The sequence below is a fragment of the Dermochelys coriacea genome, chromosome 3 (assembly GCF_009764565.3).
Source record: "Dermochelys coriacea isolate rDerCor1 chromosome 3, rDerCor1.pri.v4, whole genome shotgun sequence".
NCBI lineage: Eukaryota > Metazoa > Chordata > Testudines > Dermochelyidae > Dermochelys > Dermochelys coriacea.
In genome coordinates, this window is record NC_050070.1 from 23,849,435 (window position 1) to 23,872,844 (window position 23,410).

General features: G+C 43.5%; 1 protein-coding gene across 1 annotated transcript; it reads left to right on the forward strand.

The window, feature by feature from the left end:
* The first annotated feature begins 438 nt into the window (after nt 1-438).
* Nucleotides 439-15,063, forward strand: LOC119853920 (zona pellucida sperm-binding protein 2-like). Its single transcript, XM_038397577.2, has 22 exons — nt 439-682; nt 930-982; nt 3,117-3,209; nt 4,090-4,217; nt 4,876-5,019; nt 5,640-5,723; nt 6,459-6,626; nt 6,695-6,791; nt 6,930-7,153; nt 7,707-7,860; nt 7,935-8,143; nt 8,239-8,356; nt 8,492-8,697; nt 10,282-10,396; nt 10,551-10,720; nt 11,622-11,695; nt 11,784-11,911; nt 12,561-12,750; nt 14,090-14,231; nt 14,499-14,595; nt 14,810-14,906; nt 14,998-15,063. Exons 1-21 carry the CDS (start codon nt 660-662, stop codon nt 14,875-14,877), a joined length of 2,685 nt encoding a protein of 894 aa, XP_038253505.1. The 5' UTR covers nt 439-659; the 3' UTR covers nt 14,878-14,906; nt 14,998-15,063.
* The last annotated feature ends 8,347 nt before the right edge of the window (nt 15,064-23,410 follow it).

The window sequence follows — 23,410 nt, forward strand, 5'->3', positions numbered from 1 at the left end:
TTGTCTGGCCACAGACTAGTCCAGTATTTATACAAAGTAGAACAGCTTCAGCAGGAGAGAGTCAGGGAGCCCCTTACACACCTCTATACCAGAATATCCAATAGACCAGCAGTTAAAGCACACACCACTGATATAAGATTTTGGTTTCATCTGACTCAAAACAGGCATTTTTGATTTATCAAAAATTCTTCAAAATTTTCTGATTCTGTTTGACTCAAACTAATTTTTTTCCTGATTTTTTGGAATTGCCAGCTCTAACTAGAGATTCACTTGGAGGAAAGTAACTGAAGGCTAGTGATCTTCAAACTACCTCCATTTGGAGTTTACTAATTATCTCATTGTCTCTAACAGCCTCATCAGTATCACTCAGGAATTGGCAAAAATCACCTCTGAAGAAACACAGAAAATAATATAATTAACCATTAAAGTGAATTACTAGGTGAATTGAATTATAGGTGTCTGATTGGGGAAGCAGCTGCAAATGATTTGCATGAGTATAAAAATGGAGCCTTTGCTTTTCTTTCTATTGTGAATCCAAAGCCTTGAGAACGCAGTCTGGGGGTTTAAACACTGCAAGCTTGCTCAGGATTCTCAAACTTTTGGTCTGCTTGTCATAGTAAGAGAAAAGAGGCTACAGCTGGTAGCTGCTCTAAAGCACAATGGTGCCAAACCTTGTGTTGAGGTAAGTGTTTGTTTGATTCTCTCTGTGGGGTGTAGGCTGTAGTAGTCTCATGACTGTCTCCTAAACTCCTTAAAAGTAAAGGAGAATAAGCCTGTATGCCCCAAAGGAGGAGACTTAAACTTAGTCTAAATATGCATTCATATCTATAGAAGCTTTAAATTAGAATTAAGCAATACTTTAAGTTTTTTCTAACTAAAGAAATTGCTACTAAGACAACTGTGTATCTGTACATACTTCTTTCTTTCAGGTTGTTCCTAATAGGTGTATTGGCCTCTGAAATATGGACCCAAGACAGGCCAGGTAACTAGATTTGTTAACTGCCTTGACATGCAGACAAATAGGTTTCAGACCTTTCCCCTTCCCCCCCACCGCCCCTGGGCTTTTCAATAAATGTTGTTCTGCTTCCTTGCTCTAGTGTGGTGCTAGGGAAGGCATGTGGCTTCTACTAGCACTGGCCAGGTGTGGTGATTCTACTTGAGTCTCTTGTCTCAGTAGACAACTTGCTCTACTCCATGAATTTATGCCTAGAGTACTTAATACTGTCATGTGAAAGAAGTGCACTGGCCCAATAAAACTGCTCTCTGGGGGTAGCCATATCCCTAGATGTGAGGCTCAGCTCAAGACCTACTTGCACTAGCTCTGTTCAAACTAGAGCACAAAAAACAATGAGAAGTTAGAGGCTGTAAGTATCTAGCCTCTCTGACTGTGTTTCTTCCCCCCCCCCCCCCCCCAGCTGAGGCCTGCACCTCTAGCATGATCGTCAAAATAGCCTTCCCACCTGTTGCCCACTGGCTTTACTGTGGGATCAATGCAGTAGTCCTGCTCTGAGCATTACTAATCGATCAGCCTCTTCACCCCACCCCACCCCCTGCCTAGAAATTCCTCTGGAGGAGGAAGAGATAGTGTCTCCCTAATTGAAGTCTCAAACATGGGAGACCCAGGCTCAATTCCCTTTTTCCCCTGGGGTCAGGGAGAGGGTGGGTGAGAGAGAGGACTTGAACAGGGGTCTCCACCTCTTCTTAGGGTACTTAAGATTCTCATGTGGGGCTCATTCAATTTCTCCTAGTGAAGCTGTTTCACTTTGGATGAAGTCTCCAAGTCATTAAGTAGGAGACTTGGAACCTAAGTGCCCTCATACCAAGCTATAGTCGGTCTCTCTAGCATCACAATCCTGTGTCTTGTCAAGTTGCAAGACCACTTGGACAGAAAGACCCTCCTAATGCCTCAGCCTTGCAAACATTTATTCCTGTAGCTCTGCATGAGTAGTCCCTGACTTCTGTGGGATTGATTGTGTATAAAATCCTTCCCATGAAGGAGGGTCTGTGGGACTGAGTCCCTAACTTATAACTGGGGTTGCTTCTAAAACTCCTGGAGAGCAGTGAATCTAAATTGGATAGTTAGCTCAAGGCAGCAACTTAACAGCTTGTCAACAGAAGGCTTTAATAACAATCCTAGATTGAGAAAACAAATCTACCTTGTACAGTGGTGGTTGGTCACCTGAGTCTAGCCCCGAGTCACTTTAAAATGTCCCCCTGTGGTATCCAGCCCCTCATGACTGAATACCTCCCAGATCCTCTGCTCACACAAGCAGTTTACCAGTTGTACCCTAGACCACTGCTCCTGTACTATGCACAGCACTTGAGCTCTATTTTATCTAAATAAATTAAGATTAGAGATTTGAATGTTATGACTTTATTTTTGTGTAACCATGCATTCTTGTGCCTGAACTTAACTGAAAAATTCTCACACAGTTATTCCAGTGTTGCTAACCAAGCCTGGCTGAGATCCCTTTCATGAAACAAATCCACTGTCCATTTCATTCTAGGTGAAAGATGCTAGGGCTTCTTTCTGCAACCTCAAATATACTAGAACAGACCTCTAATGTTCACCTCAAAATAGGGTTCTCTTCCCCTTGCTGTTGACTACTTCCTGTTAAACTCTGGCAGAGCCTTTAGAAGTCATTAGCCTTCTAAGTCAAATAACAAAATAGTTATGTCGTACAATAGGGATATATCCATGGTTGACCATTGTATAGCCCATCACTATCTAGAGATCTTTCACTCAAGACATGCTACCTTTGAGTGACCTGCTTCTAACTGCAGATTTAGCGAACATATCTTGCAGTGATTATAACTAGTGTGACCTACTTTCTTTTTTAGTAAAGATCTTACATGACCCTTTCTGGTGAACCCACAGGATCCCTGTGCCATCTGCCAGTTGGTCTTGGACCCTTGATGCACATGAGTTCTAGTGTTCTGACCTGGTGAAACTACAGGTGGCTATGGTCTTAATCATGTACTGATAAAGAGTTGCTGTTTAACCCAGAAATGGCTGCATTTCAGTAGTGGAGTCTGCTTTATAAGAACTTAGCATCTTGCATCCAAGTGACTCCTATGGTGATGGTTACTAATTACTTGTTTTAACATCTCTACAGGCTCCCTGAGCTCGGAGTGCCTGGGGAGTCTCTTGCGGGTTGCACTGAATGCAGAGTACTTTGAGGACAAGTATCTGATCTTTGCCGCTGTTGGTAAGCTAAAGGGTGGGAGGAATAAGGGGCAGCTTTGAAAATGCCTACTGCCTCTAACAGCATGTCCTAATTATAAATACCTAAAGTTTAGGTAACCTATGGCTACCAGGCATTGGGGTGCCAAGTCTCTAATACCAGAATCTTGTATAAGAGTATCTACACTGGGTCCCCATTGTAAAGACCAACAATATTTAAAGTAACTTCTAATGAGAAGCCAAAAAAAACCATTTAATCTAGCTAATCTGACCAATGAGTTTTGTGAAATCCTCATTTGTACCTTATTCACAGATGTCATGGTAACTGTACCTACTCTTCCCACTAAATTTACAAATCTGGGTTTATTAAGATCACTATTCTAGATAAACTATAGTATGAAACAAGCTATTGATGTCCCAGGTAAATGCCAAGGACTAAACTCTACCTTGGTTAGCCTGGTGGTCAAGGTCTCAAATAGACCCTTGGTTTTCTTAATGCATGCATTGGACTACAGCAAGATGGAAGCCACGAAGTACCTAACTCACCTGTGTGATAGCCTAGCAAGTTGCTGACGGCTGACCTTGGGTCACAGCCAGTATAGCAGCTGATGAGGAGGGCCAAGAAGGAATGGAGGCACTGAATCACAGCTGTAAAATTAGTGCTACTGAATTTAAAAAGGATGATGTGCCAGCATCATATCGGATCCAATCAGCTACAGTTAATGGCCTTCCAAGTATACCAAAGCAATGGTCCCTGTAAAGTCTACAACAGGGATTATTGTACAGTATAACCTTGGAATGACTCTCTGGGACAAACTAGGTAACTCTGCATGCAATGGCTAAGAAAAAGCTTAGACTACAAGTGTAGCTTGGACTCTGACAGCTATACTTGAATACCTTTTCAGACCAGTTTGGCACAGCCCAGGAAATTGATGGGACCCTGGCAGCACAGTGTGGCTATACAATAGAGTATAATTATTGGGGTAACATTGAATTCCGTGCTTCCATTATAAGCTGCTACACTCATATTGAGGTAAGCCTACTGTATCTAAAGTGCCCTACTTCTGTATTTTAGTTATAAAGTCTGTCCTTTAACAGAAGTCCTGACTTCCAATGACTTGTAAAGAGACTGTAACGTAGCAATATGTTGCATGTCTACTAACTAGTGCCTCTAGGTAGCTTTCTCTCAGAGCTCTTTCCCAGGGCTCAGGGTATAGTGTGGTAAAAACACCAATGGTCACTACAAATACAAACTAATGTGTAACATAAGCATGAAGACTTTAATTGCCACAACACTTTTCCCTCCAATATATGAATAGATGGATATCTGTCCTGCTAGCAGCAGGTAACTAGCCCTCTCTGCAGCCTGATATAACTAGCTATGAAAGTCATCTAACTTAGACCTCCCCACTGCAACTTCAGGCACTCACTCTTGTATCATGATTATTGGAAAGGGCAAGGAATCCAAGTTTTCTCCAAAATATCTGGATTGGGGAGATGGGCAAAATGCCCTTCAAGAGCTGAGCTCATCTATTTAGAAACAGATGACTTAGTTGTAATGCCTAAACACTACTTTATGGGGCATCATTTGCATCGCTAGTTAGGACTGAGCAAATAGGAGGTGGTGGGAGGGGACCTGTTTCAGCACACTAATAGTATCTTGAGTAAGAGCTGTTCCTGTGTCTCTGCAGAGTGATGTATACACAATAACTGTACAAATCAAAACAGCTACTAATCCTGATATGAAAAATGCTCTAACTCACTCGAAGACTGTGAGTTGCCCTTACAGTCCATGGCATCCAAGAGAGTTAGTATGTGAAACCAACTACATGGAGGTAAGATCCCAAGCACTGATCTTCCATGGGGAAGGGGGAACTTGTAAAGGAGTGTGTCCTGGATAGGGCCTTGAATGGGAACCTGAATGCTTGGCCACTAAAGCATTTATAAGCAGAATACAGTGCATGTAGTAATAGAATTCAAATATTCCAGGGCCCACCTGAAAACTGGGCTTCTTTTAATCCAATAAATTAATGGATATTGCCTGAAACATCCTCATTTCTAGGAAGCTAGGTGTTCAAATGTTGAACTTTTCACCCATTGAATGTCCAATAATAGGTTAAACAGTATGCCAGTGAAAACTCCAAGTATGGGAGTTCATCCATAACATGGAAATAGTTGGTTACTGTTCTATTCTTTGGAGTCAGAACAATTGCCTAACTGGAAATATGAAACCTGAGAAGTAGATGCACTGGCTAGACAAAGGGTACAATCAAATGGTGAAAGGCAGAAAAGCCAAACAGCCTCTGTCCATCAGCCTTCACTAAAAGGCTGTTTTGCAGTTCAAGCAACCAAGATCATACTCTAAAAAGTTACTCCCAACCAGGGAATGTGATCACTAACTCAAATGTTCCTAACATTGTCTTCATCCCACTAATGATGAATATTCCTTTGCAAGGTGTCTGTCAGGAGGAATGTTCCACAGATAACAGCAGACTTGCTCCAAGATGAACCTGAGGATTGGGCTCTAGCCTTTCCAGAGGTAAGCTTAGTTGCTAGCATTGTTACTTCTGGCTCAATGTCTCCTGTGTACAACTACTCCAGCAATATACTGAAAGCATGCATTGAAGAGTCAGCCTCTGGAAAAAAAAAGGAAGGGAATATCCTCCTGGATTGAAGGATACAGGTGGAGACCTCTTCTGGCTTCCTGGCAACAGATATAGAGCAACAGGATAAGTGAAGGACAAATAGGAATAGCCTCTCAAATGAGGTCTGATATCACAGCCTCTGTAGCATCTTGAGGCCAGTGCACTATCATAGTGGCTATTAGATAAAGACCTCTCTAATCCAAAATTCATAATCCATGCATTGATTATGCAACAGGTGGATAGGGAGTACAAGGAAACAATGAGCTGGTGAGTATGAAACAGTCAGTGAACTAGCTGCTTAATTGTTGGATTTTTATAGAGACTAGGTAGGTGAGGCAATCTTTTATTGGACCAATTTCTGAAGCTGGTCCAATAAGACTACCTCACTCACCTTGTCTCCTAATATCCTAGAACTGACACAACTACAACATCAGGTTTATAGGCACCCTAGCATAGGGAGTACTGTCTCTATCCAGGACAGCAAGATGAGCTTTTTGAAGCTGAGGGGAGGAGGAGAATATGAAGGATCTCAGATGGTGTCTCAATTGTCTCTAAGTCAGGTGTAAATGAGAATGGAAACATCTAGTAAAGACACATGGCAAAACTCTTGAGCTGTTTGTCTCCCTCAGGCAACTGCTGGGGCAGTGTCAATCTGGCAAGTAGTATTTCATCTGCCCAGTGGAAGGAAGGCTCTGTTAGCAAGCGAAGCTCAGAATGCTGGCTATGGACTCAATACAACAGACACTAGGATTTTGCTGAGAGCTCCATACAATGCTGCAGAAGCACAGCTAGTCAAGGTTGGTGCACTCCTTCACTATCTGTGTGCACTGTCACTACACAGCTCTAACAGCATCTACTCTTGCAGGTTCGAGGAGTGACTTTCTCTGCAGTGAGAGCAAGTACATTCTACAAGCAACGATGGATGATCTTGATGGTGGATACTGCCGTGGCCTGCCCTATAGGTGAGACTTAGTATCCCTTAGCTCTAATGCTAAACACTCAAACATCCTGAAGATGCACTAAGACATGCCTAGCTTCTAACTCCCCTAAGTACTGCTCTTGATACTAATGGAAATGCCTGACAATCTTTCTAAATTAAGATGGGGTGGATTATACAGATGACACAATTACATGGACCGTTCCAAAAAACCTCCAAACGCTCTCTGCTGGAGCAACTAGCTTCAATGATCTCCTTGTTGAAATTGGTGTGGATCTTCACAAACTCCCTGCCAGAGAAATTGCTTCCAGGAAATATGTACTATCAAACAATACAGATGAAATTACCATCCAGATGCCCATAGGTGCAGAAGGTGGCTATTACAAGGTTAGTGGATGGCCATCTGTCTTGGCTACAAGCAGAAAGCTAATGGCTGGTAGGGTGGGAGGATTACCCATAAAGCCCCCTTTCTAGTCACATTGGACTCTGAGGGGAAAAGGGTGTTATGTGGAGAATTGAGAAGTGGGGCATAAGAACACTGACCTGGGGAGCTCTCAATACAGCACCTGATGACCAGAAACTAGGTCTTCCAATTGACCATGGCTGTCTGATCTCAATGAGAGTTGAACACCCTTGGAACCCACAAGGCATTTGCCACCTAATTTTGACACCACTCCACCCCTTTGTGGGGAAGGTTTAATCTGAGGGGACTAAACTTGGAAGAACATAAAGCTGGGGGTGGGGAGGGACAGGGATATAGATTGACTCACTTGGTGTTGAGAACCACCTACCCCTCACTTTTCTCAGAAAAGCAGGATATTGCAACTTAATCTTTTGGTGTTAACACTATAAATGGCTTTTGTCAGATCACCTTAATGCTCCTGAAACTACATATTGCATGCAACTCAACTAAGTGTCAACATACAACTTGCCCTTTCAGACCCATGTGAGTGAGGGACAGCATGGGACCAAATACTACATTAATTTGTTTTTGGAACATCAGTGGGAAGACAACAGGTGGGGAGTGACCAAGCATACCATCATCAAGAAAATAGAAACTCCATTTAAACTTGTACCACCCACCATAACAAACAGTAAGTAACTGAATGAACCTTTAAGTTCACACTTCACTTTTAGTGAAGGCTAACACCACACTACTTCTTCCTAGATACCAACTCCAGCATTAGGCTGGTCAATGTGACTGTGGGAACATTCCTCCCAGATGTGGAACTGGTGAACTTGACCATAGATGATACAACTGTAACTGTGCCTGAAGCCCTTCAGCATGGATACAAAGTCTATGAGACTAGATACCCCAATGGAAGCAAAGGCTATGTAATTGAAACACCATTCAATGTGCCTAGCATTAAGAAAGAGGTATCTGTTCTTTAGTACCTAAAGCACGTGTTGCTACACTCCACTGGTTGGAGTTTCTAAATGACTTGATTCTGTCTGTGTGTGTCTCTCTCTAGTACTTAACAGAAGACACTAGACTCTATACACTGAATGTCACACTTGGATTCATAGTACAGCCAACACATGAGACCTTCACTGTTCCAGTCATAACAATCTCTCCTGTCAAGGATGCAGGTAACAGGACCAAGACAAATAGTGGCCCATTTATGGTCCAATTTGGATTAAGCCAATAGAGTTCCATTGGCCCTAAACTTTCAGGTGAAATACTAATATTCCATGTACAAATGATCACTTCTCCATCTGTTGCAGTGTTGCCTAGTGCAAGAGGATTCTGTGATGATGATAACCTCTATCTAACAGTTGTTCGTGGCAATGTGGATCAAAACTGGCTGCCCTTCATTTCAAACCTGAGCCTGTCACCAGATGCTGCTCAGAAGCACAACTATGGACTAGATGACAATGGCACCCACTTCACAATACGTGTTCCTCTTTATGCACCTCATGTACTATATGAGGTAAAGAGACACCAAATGTGCATGGTGTCTAACCCACTATAACTGGTGGGGGGGGGGGGGCTAGGATTCCAGACTCCTGTCAGAGTAGGAAGGAGGGGGAAACCCTTTCAGCAAGCAACTTAGGGTTGGGTCTCTCAAAGGACTTAGCCCAAAATTGGAATGCTGAGCCTACAGCCTCTCAGAGCAAGGGGTACACAGGTCTTCTACAGGTACATCAAATCCTCTAATGCCTATTTTTGCAAAAGACTAGAAGTCAGTACAAACCAATTTTGTAGACCATGACTTGTTTATAATTTACCCTGAAATATAAGTAAATATTCATTCCTTTTTTAGAATATGGTAAAATGAGTAAACTAAACCAGTCACTCAAATGCACTGACCTTTTTGTTTGTATTGCATCTCTTTTGTAAGAGTACAGCTTAAGTGAAACTTGAGGGGGCATGAGACACTCTTGAAATCTGGAAAGGTTGCGCCACAGTCTGGGAAATAGTCCTGAGTAGAATCAACAGTCAGAAGCCCAGGGTGTGGGAGATGCTGAGCAAAAATCTCTGCTCCAGAGGAATTTGAACCTGGATTTTTTTTTTCCACTTCTACCAGTGGGCTTTTGCAACATAAGGTACCAAAACAGCACTAAACCTTCCTTCCAGCTGTTGCCTGCAGGGTCAATCAGCTACTCCACTTCTAAGTAGGCCTACTGGATTGGTCCCTGCAGGTAAGATAGGAAAGGGGCACACATAGTTCAGTTTATGATGGAACTTTAGCATGAAGTAGGTGCCAAGTAGCTTTGTTAGGATTTAAGCAGCTTGCTGCCAGTACATGGGCAGAAATTTAGATGCCTATAGGGTTAGGCACCAATTGAGCAGGAGGCTTTGAAGGTAGGTGGCTAATGCTCTGCATCTAGCTCTCCCATATGTTTTGCTTTAAACTTGCCATTGTGAAATGGCAGCCTAATATGGTAGCTAAATCAGAATGGAACAAATCTTGAGTTACTGTAGATAACTTACCACTGGTGGTAGAACTTCATCCCAGAATAAATACATCTGGGAAGCACTCCTAACCTAAAGCCAGACTTTTGGTTTTTCCCCTCAACTTCAGACTCAATATAAACAATCCCAACAGTACTCCACCAAACTTGATGAAACATGAGCCCTTACAAAGAGCGCAAACATGGCACCATAAAGTTGCTGTTTCTGCAGCAGAGAACACTAAACTCTGACTGGGACCCCAGTCAATCATGGATTTCAAAACTACACAGAATTACTAGGTAGCTTCTCCCTTGATGCTTTGTCTGATCATAGCTCTGCAGGGCATTGGAGGCCATGGACCAGCTTAACTCACCTAGTCAAGTACTAGGCTTGACTCTTAATGAAGAGGTTTGGTCAGGTCAATCTGGCATCAAATGTGGGGGCAAATAGTGCATCTGGGGAAGTATCACGTGAGAGAGGATAAAACACTGGTCTTACTGAAGACATCAGTGACAACTGGACCAGGCTTTCAACTTTTTAGCTTTTTAAACTGACCTGGTGTGGCAAACTCACTTAGATGATCAATAATTAGACACTTTCAACTTGTGATCTCTCCTAGGATATTCATCCCTCTGGAATAACTGCTTCACTCCATTTAACAATGAAGGATAACACTCTTGCTGATATGACAGACTTCTCAATCTCTTGCAGATTTTCACCTAAAGAACTAATAGGTACAATCTCTTGTTGCCCTACTTGGAATGCTTGACCAAATGATCTAGACTGGTAATGCTGCCTCTCTACTGGGGAGGGGTATATGTAGCTTTTTTCGGGGGGGAGAAAAGTATGATGAATGTAATTAGACAATGGAGGTCTACTTGTTTTCAGACTGTCTGCCAAATGGAACAATGGCTATCACTGCAGTTAAGCTAGCAGGAATCACAGACCTGGATACCAGCTTATTTGTCTTGAGAGACAAACAATGCAGGCCTGTTACGGTGACTGAGAAGAGTGCAACATTCATATTCAATGTGAACACCTGTGGAACAAGTAGAAAGGTAAAGGGACCACACTGACCTTCCATCTGTATCTGGCTGGCTCAGCCATAGAGCTCAAGTTGCAGAACATACTCATGAGATGTTGATAGCTGGCTTTCCAGAAATCAATACCACCTTCCTCTTTGGTCCTAACCATGATCTTGACCTCTGTCCCACCTACTTTATTCTCTACTTAATAAAGTGCCACCTCAATACTTGGCAGGATTCTGGCCATCTTCAAGCTTAAACTGAAGGCTACATTCTGCCTACTTTAAGCTGATAGCATGAGTTTAGGATGGCCACACCATCTGACAGGCAAAACGGGTCACTCTTTCATAGAGAACAAAGACAAGGTTTTCTAAGTCCAATTGCCTCTGAAGCAGAGGCAGTTGTTACTGCTTCTACTGTAGTGATCCAATGGCTGAAGCAGGATTAGCACATGGGTACCCCTTGGTCTTTGATGCAGGATGCTTCCTGCACTTCATCTGTAAATTACACAGGAGGAAGACCTGGGGATGGATTACTTGGTAATAACTTAACATTACCAAGTAACTCACACCATGCACCATCTCAGACAGAATACTGTCCCAATGAACTACCACAGAGTTCAGTTGCTGATGTCACTGGGCACATGACACCCTTCACTGCCCAGCATATGGCAACCTGGACTTACTGGCTTTTATGTTGTTAGTGAATAGTGGCAACACTAATGTGCACACTGCTCAATGATCTCTCTAGGGGTTGAAGAAACTGACACCCTGTTCTAATACTAGGCCTTGGCTGAGTGCTAGGGATTACCTTTGCCTCCATAGCTAATATGGTACTACAGTAGCTGTTGCAGCACTTGAGTACCTCCACCAACTTAAAACTTGACTTGCTTTTTGGTGTTAATGGTCTCCAGCTAAATGTCTGGCTCTTTCAGTTTGAGAACACATTTATGACCTATGAAAATGATGTCTCCTACTTCAGACCTGGCAGCACTACACCAATATACCAGTAAGTATTGCTGTACAATAGAAGGTGAAGAGTTTTCATTAAACCTAAAGATTATAACCATCTCTAAACTCTGCTTCTTCACTCCCAGACTGAAGTGTGCATGTCAATATATAATAAATGAGACCATCGTTGTCCAGTACAGCTCCAAAAACAACCCAGCACCCAGTATTGAGCCAGGGTTTGGCTCTCTTGCTCTAACCTTGAGGCTGTTCAAAGGTAAGGATGATGCTGAGCAGCCTAAGCTTGCTTTTCTAGGGGGTGGGGATGGGAGTAGCAGGAAGCAACTGACCCTATTGCATCACTACAATAATGACAACTTGTAAGTGTAGAAATGTAGTGGTGGCATAATCCACCCATCCCACCCCCAATTTCTAATAAGTGAATGTACACAGGGAGGGTTCCTCTTTAGGAATGTAGTCACTTCTGGAAGCCATTCTCTTGGCATCTTAACACCCTACATCCTACGCTGCTGGAATTCTGTACTAAAGGGATGGTATCTTACTTATGTAATCTGCCTTTGTAAGGATGGAAAGACAAGCTTGAAATATAATTCTTATCAAGGAGGGCTTGTAGTCCTTGGTCAGATGACATGAGCAATTTGCCCCCCCTCCTCCTGTATAAATACAACACTTGCCTTTTTGTGTCGATCCAGGGGAGGGGTCTAATCTGCAAATCCCCTTCCTGGGCCCTAACCACTGTCATTCCTAGTCTCCAAAGACAGTCCCTTCACACCCATGTACTCATCCTTGAATCACTGCTGTAGCAAAATGAGACTGGGTGGGTGAGGACTTGGCAAAAACTATCCCTCTGGGAGAAGGGCTAGTTTAATACATCAAGACTTCAAACTCTTATTTATCACTTCTAGATAAGTCTTATTCTGACTCCTACAAGGAGATAGAGTATCCTGTGGTAAAATACTTAAAAGAAGCACTGTATTTTGAAGTGGAACTGCTCCATTCTGAAGATCCACAGCTAGAACTGTATCTAGAAGACTGTTGGGCTACCACTTCCCAGGACAGAGACAGCAGCCCACAGTGGTCTGTCATTACAGACAGGTAACAATGCCTTCCTCAGTTTCATACCACACTTCTCCCCATGCTGTCTGCAGCTGCACTGCTCTGGCCTCCCCTGTGTACACTGCTTAGGACTATGAGCCTGCCTTCTGTTCTGAGCTGGAGTGAGGGGACAGGTACCTTCTCTCTCAGGAGTGGGAGCTGCTGCTGTGCTAAACAAGCATTCAAGCTCCTGAGTGGTCAGCTTAGAGACCAAGTACTGAGTCTGCCCCAGTATACTTGTGGTGGTGCTACTCACTGTTTCCTGGCAAAGTGCAATGCACATGCATTTTGTAATTACAGCACTCTTTAACACTAGTCTGTATGTCAACTTTGTTTCTCTCAGGCTTAAACATTTTTAATTCTTTGAGGTAGTGAGTTCTGAAACACCTAATCTGTCCTGGTTGGAGTAATCATGCCTGATGTGCATTGTCATAATTTAAAGTGGTACAATCCAATATATTCTAGAACAAACTTTTACTCCCCTTAGTGCCCATATCAAAAGCCTCTGCTTTGGGCACTGCAGATAAAGGCTGCTTTTTTACAAATTGTATTTAGCTATAGCTGTAAATCAAACTTGTGCAAAAATGCAGTTCCAAGTCTGATTCTGCCAGTAAGGATGGACTCAAATATTGGTGAGTCATGTACATAACTGATAAACACAAATGCCAAAATAAGATTCCTATTAAGCACTTACTGGATTTTGTTTTAGTCCATTAAACTTCATTTGGACAAAGTGAGGCAGTAAGCTGACTTGTCTACACTAAAGGTAACGTACAAAGTATCAAACTTGTTTCTGATACCTCCAAGGCTAGGGATTGGAAAGATTACAGCCAATATGTTCTCAACTTGCATGTAGAATTTAGAATCCTTTTTTGTATAAAGGAGTTAAAAACTTAGTTTTGTGCTATAACTTAGGAACACTGTAACAGTGATTCTAGGGGCTAAACCTGCCCCACCAAAATCTGAAATGACTCCCTGATTCCCTCTAGTATTAACCTAAACTAGAAGAGAATTTATCTTTAGCTCCAAACTAAGTTACTATGCCCTTGAAAAGTCATCAAAAGGGGCAATGGGGTTCCTACATAAGGCATCTCTTGCAGCAGGGATGTATAATACAAACCCCATGAGCCTCAAGACTAGGTGCTCAACCTGAGCAAAGACAAACCTGGACTTTCTTGTTTGTGGCACAGATCCTTTACCACTGAGCTACATCTGCTAGCTATGATAGGAATTCTTCCCTAGACCACTTTTTTTAACTAATATATGCTTGAAGATGTTAAATGTTGACATGTGTAGTTTGCTAATCTAAGGCTTCTAATTCTACTCTGGTTTCTCCAAGCTGTGAAAATGCAGAAGACTCCCATAAAACAATCTTCCACAAAGTGGATAGTGACTCAAGAGTGAAGTTTCCCACTCATCTGAAGAGATTTGAGGTGAAAATGTTCACATTCATGCAAGATGGAAATGCACTACTGGAACAGGTGAGTAACACTTCTGCAGACTTTTCTAAGTGCCAGTCTGGGTACTAATGAGCCTGGAATGCCTGTTTAAAACAAGTACTATTACAAAGTTTTTTTAACCTGTCTCTACCACTAACAATCCTTCCTGGAGGTTACCAGAGACTGTAGGGGGAAGGCAAGATGAGAACTCAATCAAATAGCTGAGTCACAATGAGCATGACTTTCCAAATCTGTAGAACATTATAGCAACTGCAATTCTTCTGACAACATGACTTCTATATCTTGTAGATATACTTCCACTGCAGTGTGGTGATATGTGACGCTAGGCAGCCAGCTTCAGATCTTCTCTGTGCAAGGAGATGTATTCCTAGAAAACAGAGGCTTGGTAAGTAGACTGACTAAATGTCCTGACTGTGTGATAAACGATCTTCTCTCAAGTCCGTTAGAGTGCAACAAGCTTTACCTACATTCTGTATGTCAAACTAAGTATTGTGTAGCTTAACTTAGACCTCCAAGGAATAATGCTCATACCTGAAGTATTACAAATGGCTTTGCTGTGGGCTGGCCAGACTCCTGAGGCTTTATTTTTCTCTTTTCAGGTCGTAGTGTTGAGGCCTATCATAGGCATGGGCATGTATCTTCTGGAGCAGTCCTTATAGAAAGTTAAAAATGAACTGGATGCTATCATCCCACAAGGTAATTACATAAGGACCCTAACATACTAGGGTGCTGCTACAGAAATCTGTTCCATTACATTGCTAAACCACTCTCCTATTTTAATTTTCAGCAAAATGAAGACTGACACTCTGAACCTAATCTATCTATGCAAAAATTATTAAATGAGAATTAAAGATGTTTGGTCTAGTCTTGTCCCTTCTTAACTGGCAGTAAGAATTGGATTCAATGCTGAACTACAACCTTCTCTCAAATCTCTAGTTACTGAACTTTTTTTCCCCTCCCAGTGTCAACTACTTAATGCTTCAATTTAAAAAAAAAAACCTAGGTCTAACTAGCAGAAGCTTGGTCCTCTACCTAACTCCATAGCAAGGTACAAAGAAGGAAATCTAGTTGACTGACTGCTGTTGGAAACTATTTAGTATCTGAAAGCTAAACTGGATATGTAACTATGCACAGAGCTCATGGTGGGTCACATAAATTAATGAAACAAAATACCTGTTCATGCTGCTACTACTGGAAACAGACTTGGGTGGTTCCTTTTGGCTAACAGCCTCCCCAAGGTCTTTAACACAGCTGTAGCATAAAGTGCTCTTAAATTCCCCAAAAGAATCTCAGACAAGCCTGCTCCTTCAATGTCAGTTCCCAGTGTCTTTAAGCACCCCTCCTTCAAAACAGTGCTCCTCTCCAGATTGGATTGCTCTAGTGATTAAGACTAAATGCCTAAAATGAGGCTAGGCATGTAGGGACGAACACCTCTAGTCAACTGTCCCATCTAAAACCACTTCTATTTAGGAGCTATGGAAGAAATTTAGACTCTAATCTACATGGCTGACCCTAAAAGTTGTGTAAAGCTGTAACTGGGTTAAACTACCATTCTTCTTAAAAAAAACATCAAAAACCTTGAGTAGTTGGGGCAATCCTTCACCTTTTTGTCCATTGTGCAACTGCATATATTAACATCAAGGCTCTTCATTTTTACTTGCACAGGCATGCATTGCTGCCTTTCAAGAGCACTGTTAAGATCTAGTGGGATGCAAGTTCTTAAATTGTGGTTCAAGGAACTTGGTTCCTCCCCTACAATAGAGATTTATCTATCACTTGACTTGCAAATTGTGCTTGCTCTAGTAGGCACTTAGAATAATCTTATGGCCTCCTGCTAGCAAGTTCCCTTACATTGTTTAAGTATGGAGGGCTAATGTAGGAAAACACAGTACTTACTATAAATCATCTTGAGCTGAAATTCTATTCTAAACTATAGAATGCTGGTTCTGAATACTGCCTTCTAGGTGTAGTTTTCAACAACTGCATAGCCAAGATCACAATCTTGTACAACTTGATTTGTCAGAATCAAGTAGGTACTCCATCTTCCTCCAAGCTATTGTCCAAACTAGTTCAATTCTGTTAAACTAATCATGTCCTCAAGGGTGAGGACAGAAGTTCCTTCTGAAGGGAAACCTAAATGTCTCAGTTGGACTCCTTGCCCTATTAAGCCACAATGGGGTTTGGGGGAAGGAGGGAGAGGTTTTTAAACTTCTCTAGACTATCAAGAACTATCCTTGTGCAATTTCTTAATTCCCTCTTTTTTTATCTGCTCTACTGGGCTGCTCAGTTACCTGAGGCTCTGTGCAGTGGATAGGACAAATTTCTGTTACCGTCTACAGATTGTAGTCTGATTTAGATAATCTTTGCTAGCCTCTTGGCATGTAAAGATGCTACTTATTATAGCATAGTAATTAAGATTCTATCTTGGTTTAGAAATAGCTCTTCTAGTAGCTAGCTCCTATCTAATTGCTGCTGCATAAAATCACAATGCTTGAATGAAGGAATTTTTGGTGCAGAGGCCACACTAAAGGTCATGTGTATTAAACAACTCTGGCACTGTCTCAAGGCTTTCTGGCCAAACATCTGCCAAATCATTGCTCCAGTGGCCTGAAAGTCACTTCTGCTGACACTAGCAGCCAGCTCTACATTTAGTGCAAGAAGCATTTCAGAGTGTGCTACCACACTAGACTCCCTGGAGATCCTGCAGACCATATAGGTGAGGATCTTTCAGAAAATGAGTGACTTCCTTGTCAAAGGAAAAACCTAAAATCAACTGAGTCCTCCTGAATAAAATGGTGAACTAAACACAAGCATGGAGAGCTATACCTAATACAAAATGGCATGAGGTGATGCTGGCATTGACAGTCTAGCTTGCACTAAGAGCAGACTTCTTAAGGTCCTTGGTAGGTTGAGCTTCTGTGCTCCTTTCAAAGGCTGTCAGCATAGTCTTGGCTGGTAGACAGCAATGACTTGTCTAAAATCCTTGAGCTGTGCTCCAGCACCATCTGTTGGAGCCTGAACACCAGCCTTACTGAAACATGTCTCACAAAGGAAACTTGTACTCACTTGTCCTTATAGTAAACTAACAGCTGCATAGGCCAGGCCAACTGATTCTTGAAACAGTGCCTCATCCTCTTCCACACCCACCTCAAAAGTCTTCCCCACCCCCCATCATCAGTCTAAGAGTTCTGTCTCTGCCAGAATGACTGAAGTCATAGATGTGGAGTGTCTTATTTCTGTTCTCCAACCCTTTCCCTCCAAGAATATGGATGTAACTGGGAGCCTTTCAGCCATGCATATGGGAGGTAGAGCTTTTACTCTAATTTTAAACACCAACTACCCACAAGGCTAAGTTTGTTTTGAATGGTATATTGAATCTAAACTCTAAAAATCCAGTCTAAAGTCAGAGCAACAGTCTACCTTCAACAATGCCAATAAAACCAAGTTCATAATTACTCACAAATTTGTACTGCTCCATTAAACTGGAAAATTCTCCAGTTTAAAACTTGATGCTCTTTTCTTGGAGCCTCTCCCTCTGATAAGAGGGATAATCTTCCATTGAAAAACAAGCACCACAGTACACTTTCCTAATTTCTCTTTGAAAGATTGGGGTACAAGCAGATCTTTGCTGCAAGAAATAGTAGAAAGTGATTTATTATACCATGTTAGGATGACAATTCTACAAGTCTGTCAGGGGAGACAGTTGGTGACTAGTTAGAGCTAGTGTAAAATGGAGCATAGTCCTACCTCCTGCTTCTAAATATTAGCTTTGACTTGCATCTCATTTAAATAACCATTTAGCTTGGGGTATCACTTCTGCTCCAATACTAGCTCAAAGCAAGCTATATGAATACTTAGTGAAACAGGTAAATATGCCAGACACATGCAGCAATCTGCTCATGACTCAATCGAAACAGTGCTTATCAAGCTCTGATGTGGGGGACCAGTTTTCTTCCCCCCTCCCCCATGTGCACGCAGACCAGCAGCCAATGGCTCACAGACCAGCACCAGTCCACGGACCACCACTTTGAGTAGCACTGATCTAGGATACCTTGCTGTTGCTGTTCTGCCTTCCAAGCAGTCCTGACTCTGCCTGTTTCTAGGCAACCATATGAAGCATGTGTGGCACTTCTCCCTTTCTGCCCTGTCCCCAAAGATCTTAATTGTGCACACAATTGTTAATCGCTCCTGAAATTTTCCTTAAAGACTAAACTATAAACTTGTGTAAAAAGTTTGATGCCTGTTCAAGTCACTACTTTCAGTAGCCAGATAGGATCTGATGCTTTATGGGAGTTGACCTTTCTAAAGAAGGGTTGTCTAGATATTCATAGTGCTAGGCCCTGAAGGGACTACAGAATCCTCTAGTCCATAGTGGTCTTGGGTGTCAATTTCACCCAGCTACCCCATAATGAGCCCATTAACTTTACGCAAAAGTGTGACTTCCACTAAGGTCTCCAAACAAAATACTTGGATGCCTCAATGGATGGAGAATCTACTATTAAGGTGACCAGATGCCCTGATTTTTATAGGGACAGTGCCAATATTTGGGGCTTTGTCTTATATAGGCACCTGTTACCCCCTACTCCATCCCAATTTTTCACTTGCTGTCTTGTCACTGTACCTACTACTCCCTTAATCTGTTCTGATGGCTAATCACTTTATTTCTCTCTTCTGCCTGCACCGCCCCCCCCCCCAAAAAAAAGTATAGGACTAATTGTCCAGCTTTGGCATCTAGCCATTGCTGCTTGTTATGCCTTCCTCTACTAAATGAAAGACCTTCAGGAACTGGTGTATTCTCCCTGTGAAGGTACTTAGACACAGTAATCGGGCACTTCTCCTTCCTTCCCCCCCCCCCCCCCCCAGCTTTAAAGAACTTGATCCAAAAACTACCAGACAATAAGACTGACAATGTGTGACTTCTCTTCTCCCCCCCCCCCCCCCCCGCCCCTTCCCATTCACTCACTGAGCTAGCATGAGTATAAATGTAGCTGTGGAGGCAGCCAGGCCATACTGAGTATTTATCTACAGGTTTCAGGCAGGTGTATAATCAACATGGCTCAGCTGTTCTCTGCTGCCTCTATCACTGCTAACATGCTACACATACTTATTAGTTCTCAATGAGCTCAAGACCAGCACACCTGTGTACACAAACAGGAATAGCACCCTTGGGAGGCATGAGATGCGATGTCCTGAGGTTGGGGGTTCCACGACCACCACTCCCAAGAGGAGAAGGCGGGTGGTGGTGGTCGGGGACTCTCTCCTCCGGGGGACTGAGTCATCTATCTGCCGCCCTGACCGGGAAAACCGAGAAGTCTGCTGCTTGCCAGGGGCTAAGATTCGTGATGTGACGGAGAGACTGCCGAGACTCATCAAGCCCTCGGATCGCTACCCCTTCCTGCTGCTCCACGTGGGCACCAATGATACTGCCAAGAATGACCTTGAGCGGATCACTGCGGACTACGTGGCTCTGGGAAGAAGGATAAAGGAGTTGGAGGCGCAAGTGGTGTTCTCGTCCATCCTCCCCGTGGAAGGAAAAGGCCTGGGTAGGGACCGTCGAATCGTGGAGGTCAACGAATGGCTACGCAGGTGGTGTCGGAGAGAAGGCTTTGGATTCTTTGACCATGGGATGGTGTTCCATGAAGGAGGAGTGCTGGGCAGAGACGGGCTCCATCTTACGAAGAGAGGGAAGAACATCTTTGCCAGCAGGCTGGCTAACCTAGTGAGGAGGGCTTTAAACTAGGTTCACCGGGGGAAGGAGACCAAAGCCCTGAGGTAAGTGGGAAAGCAGGATACCGGGAGGAAGCACAGGCAGGAATGTCTGTGAGGGGAGGGCTCCTGCCTCATACTGGGAATGAGGGGCAATCAACAGGCTATCTCAAGTGCTTATATACAAATGCACAAAGCCTTGGAAACAAGCAGGGAGAACTGGAGGTCCTGGTGATGTCAAGGAATTACGACGTGATTGGAATAACAGAGACTTGGTGGGATAACTCACATGACTGGAGTACAGTCATGGATGGTTATAAACTGTTCAGGAAGGACAGGCAGGGCAGAAAAGGTGGGGGAGTAGCACTATATGTAAGGGAGCAGTATGACTGCTCAGAGCTCCGGTACGAAACTGTGGAAAAACCTGAGTGTCTCTGGATTAAGTTTAGAAGTGTGTGCAACAAGAGTGATGTCATGGTGGGAGTCTGCTATAGACCACCGGACCAGGGGGATGAGGTGGATGAGGCTTTCTTCCGGCAACTCACGGAAGCTACTAGATCGCATGCCCTGATTCTCATGGGTGACTTTAATTTTCCTGATATCTGCTGGGAGAGCAATACAGCGGTGCATAGACAATCCAGGAAGTTTTTGGAAAGCGTAGGGGACAATTTCCTGGTGCAAGTGCTAGGGGAGCCAACTAGGGGGAGCGCTTTTCTTGACCTGCTGCTCACAAACCGGGTAGAATTAGTGGGGGAAGCAAAAGTGGATGGGAATCTGGGAGGCAGTGACCATGAGTTGGTTGAGTTCAGGATCCTGACGCAGGGAAGAAAAGTAAGCAGCAGGATACGGACCCTGGACTTCAGGAAAGCAGACTTTGACTCCCTCAGGGAACAGATGGCCAGGATCCCCTGGGGGACTAACATGAAAGGGAAGGGAGTCCAGGAGAGCTGGCTGTATTTCAAGGAATCCCTGTTGAGGTTACAGGGACAAACCATCCCGATGAGTCGAAAGAATAGTAAATATGGCAGGCGACCAGCTTGGCTTAATGGTGAAATCCTAGCGGATCTTAAACATAAAAAAGAAGCTTACAAGAAGTGGAAGGTTGGACATATGACCAGGGAAGAGTATAAAAATATTGCTCGGGCATGTAGGAAAGATATCAGGAGGGCCAAATCGCACCTGGAGCTGCAGCTAGCAAGAGATGTCAAGAGTAACAAGAAGGGTTTCTTCAGGTATGTTGGCAACAAGAAGAAAGCCAAGGAAAGTGTGGGCCCCTTACTGAATGAGGGAGGCAAGCTAGTGACAGAGGATGTGGAAAAAGCTAATGTACTCAATGCTTTTTTTGCCTCTGTTTTCACTAACAAGGTCAGCTCCCAGACTGCTGTGCTGGGCATCACAAAATGGGGAAGAGATGGCCAGCCCTCTGTAGAGATAGAGGTGGTTAGGGACTATTTAGAAAAGCTGGACGTGCACAAGTCCATGGGGCCGGACGAATTGCATCCGAGAGTGCTGAGGGAATTGGCGGCTGTGATTGCAGAGCCCTTGGCCATTATCTTTGAAAACTCGTGGCGAACGGGGGAAGTCCCGGATGACTGGAAAAAGGCTAATGTAGTGCCCATCTTTAAAAAAGGGAAGAAGGAGGATCCTGGGAACTACAGGCCGGTCAGCCTCACCTCAGTCCCTGGAAAAATCATGGAGCAGGTCCTCAGAATCAATCCTGAAGCACTTAGAGGAGAGGAAAGTGATCAGGAACAGTCAGCATGGATTCACCAAGGGAAGGTCATGCCTGACTAATCTAATCGCCTTTTATGATGAGATTACTGGTTCTGTGGATGAAGGGAAAGCAGTGGATGTATTGTTTCTTGACTTTAGCAAAGCTTTTGACACGGTCTCCCACAGCATTCTTGTCAGCAAGTTAAGGAAGTATGGGCTGGATGAATGCACTATAAGGTGGGTAGAAAGCTGGCTAGATTGTCGGGCTCAACGGGTAGTGATCAATGGCTCCATGTCTAGTTGGCAGCCGGTGTCAAGTGGAGTGCCCCAGGGGTCGGTCCTGGGGCCCGTTTTGTTCAATATCTTCATAAATGATCTGGAGGATGGTGTGGATTGCACTCTCAGCAAATTTGCGGATGATACTAAACTGGGAGGAGTGGTAGATACGCTGGAGGGGAGGGATAGGATACAGAAGGACCTAGACAAATTGGAGGATTGGGCCAAAAGAAATCTAATGAGGTTCAATAAGGATAAGTGCAGGGTCCTGCACTTAGGATGGAAGAATCCAATGCACCGCTACAGACTAGGGACCGAATGGCTCGGCAGCAGTTCTGCGGAAAAGGACCTAGGGGTGACAGTGGACGAGAAGCTGGATATGAGTCAGCAGTGTGCCCTTGTTGCCAAGAAGGCCAATGGCATTTTGGGATGTATAAGTAGGGGCATAGCGAGCAGATCGAGGGACGTGATCGTTCCCCTCTATTCGACACTGGTGAGGCCTCATCTGGAGTACTGTGTCCAGTTTTGGGCCCCACACTACAAGAAGGATGTGGATAAATTGGAAAGAGTACAGCGAAGGGCAACGAAAATGATTAGGGGTCTAGAGCACATGACTTATGAGGAGAGGCTGAGGGAGCTGGGATTGTTTAGTCTGCAGAAGAGAAGAATGAGGGGGGATTTGATAGCTGCTTTCAACTACCTGAAAGGGGGTTTCAAAGAGGATGGCTCTAGACTGTTCTCAATGGTAGCAGATGACAGAACAAGGAGTAATGGTCTCAAGTTGCAATGGGGGAGGTTTAGATTGGATATTAGGAAAAACTTTTTCACTAAGAGGGTGGTGAAACACTGGAATGCGTTACCTAGGGAGGTGGTAGAATCTCCTTCCTTAGAGGTTTTTAAGGTCAGGCTTGACAAAGCCCTGGCTAGGATGATTTAACTGGGACTTGGTCCTGCTTTGAGCAGGGGGTTGGACTAGATGACCTTCTGGGGTCCCTTCCAACCCTGATATTCTATGCTTCTATGGTGTACATAAGACTTGCGCAGTAGGATTCTAATCCTTAACCATTTCTATGGCACTCTGTACTCCTCCAGTTTTTCAATATCCCTTTTTAAAATGTGGACACTAAAATTCCTAACGTTGTGGTATTAGTCTAGCTAATACCATGTATAGAGGAAAAATTGCCATCCTACTGATGCACTCCTGTCCTATAAATTGAAGGATCACATTAGTCAATTGTGGGGTGGGGGGGGGAGTCCTCTCAATCACTGCTTGCCAAGATAGGCCATGCCTAGAGAATGGGGGACTATTTCCTTGTTGTAAATGTACAACTTTACATTGATAAAGTGTATTGTTTTGAAAGAGCCCAGATTACCAAATGATCCAGAGTGACAGAGTAGTCTCACAGCAATCTGTTTGCAAATTCTTGGTACAATTTACTTCTATATCATTGATTAAAATGTTGAGTAGCACAGGTCCTAGTACAGGGCTCTGTACAACTCCACTA

Excerpts from the sequence above, each read along its gene's own strand:
- LOC119853920 (XM_038397577.2), top strand. The coding sequence starts at position 660 with ATGGTGCCAAACCTTGTGTTGAG. Across the intron at positions 10,397-10,550 it reads TTCACCTAAAGAACTAATAG|ACTGTCTGCCAAATGGAACA; the intron begins GTACAATCTCTT and ends ACTTGTTTTCAG. Across the intron at positions 11,696-11,783 it reads AGCACTACACCAATATACCA|ACTGAAGTGTGCATGTCAAT; the intron begins GTAAGTATTGCT and ends CTTCACTCCCAG.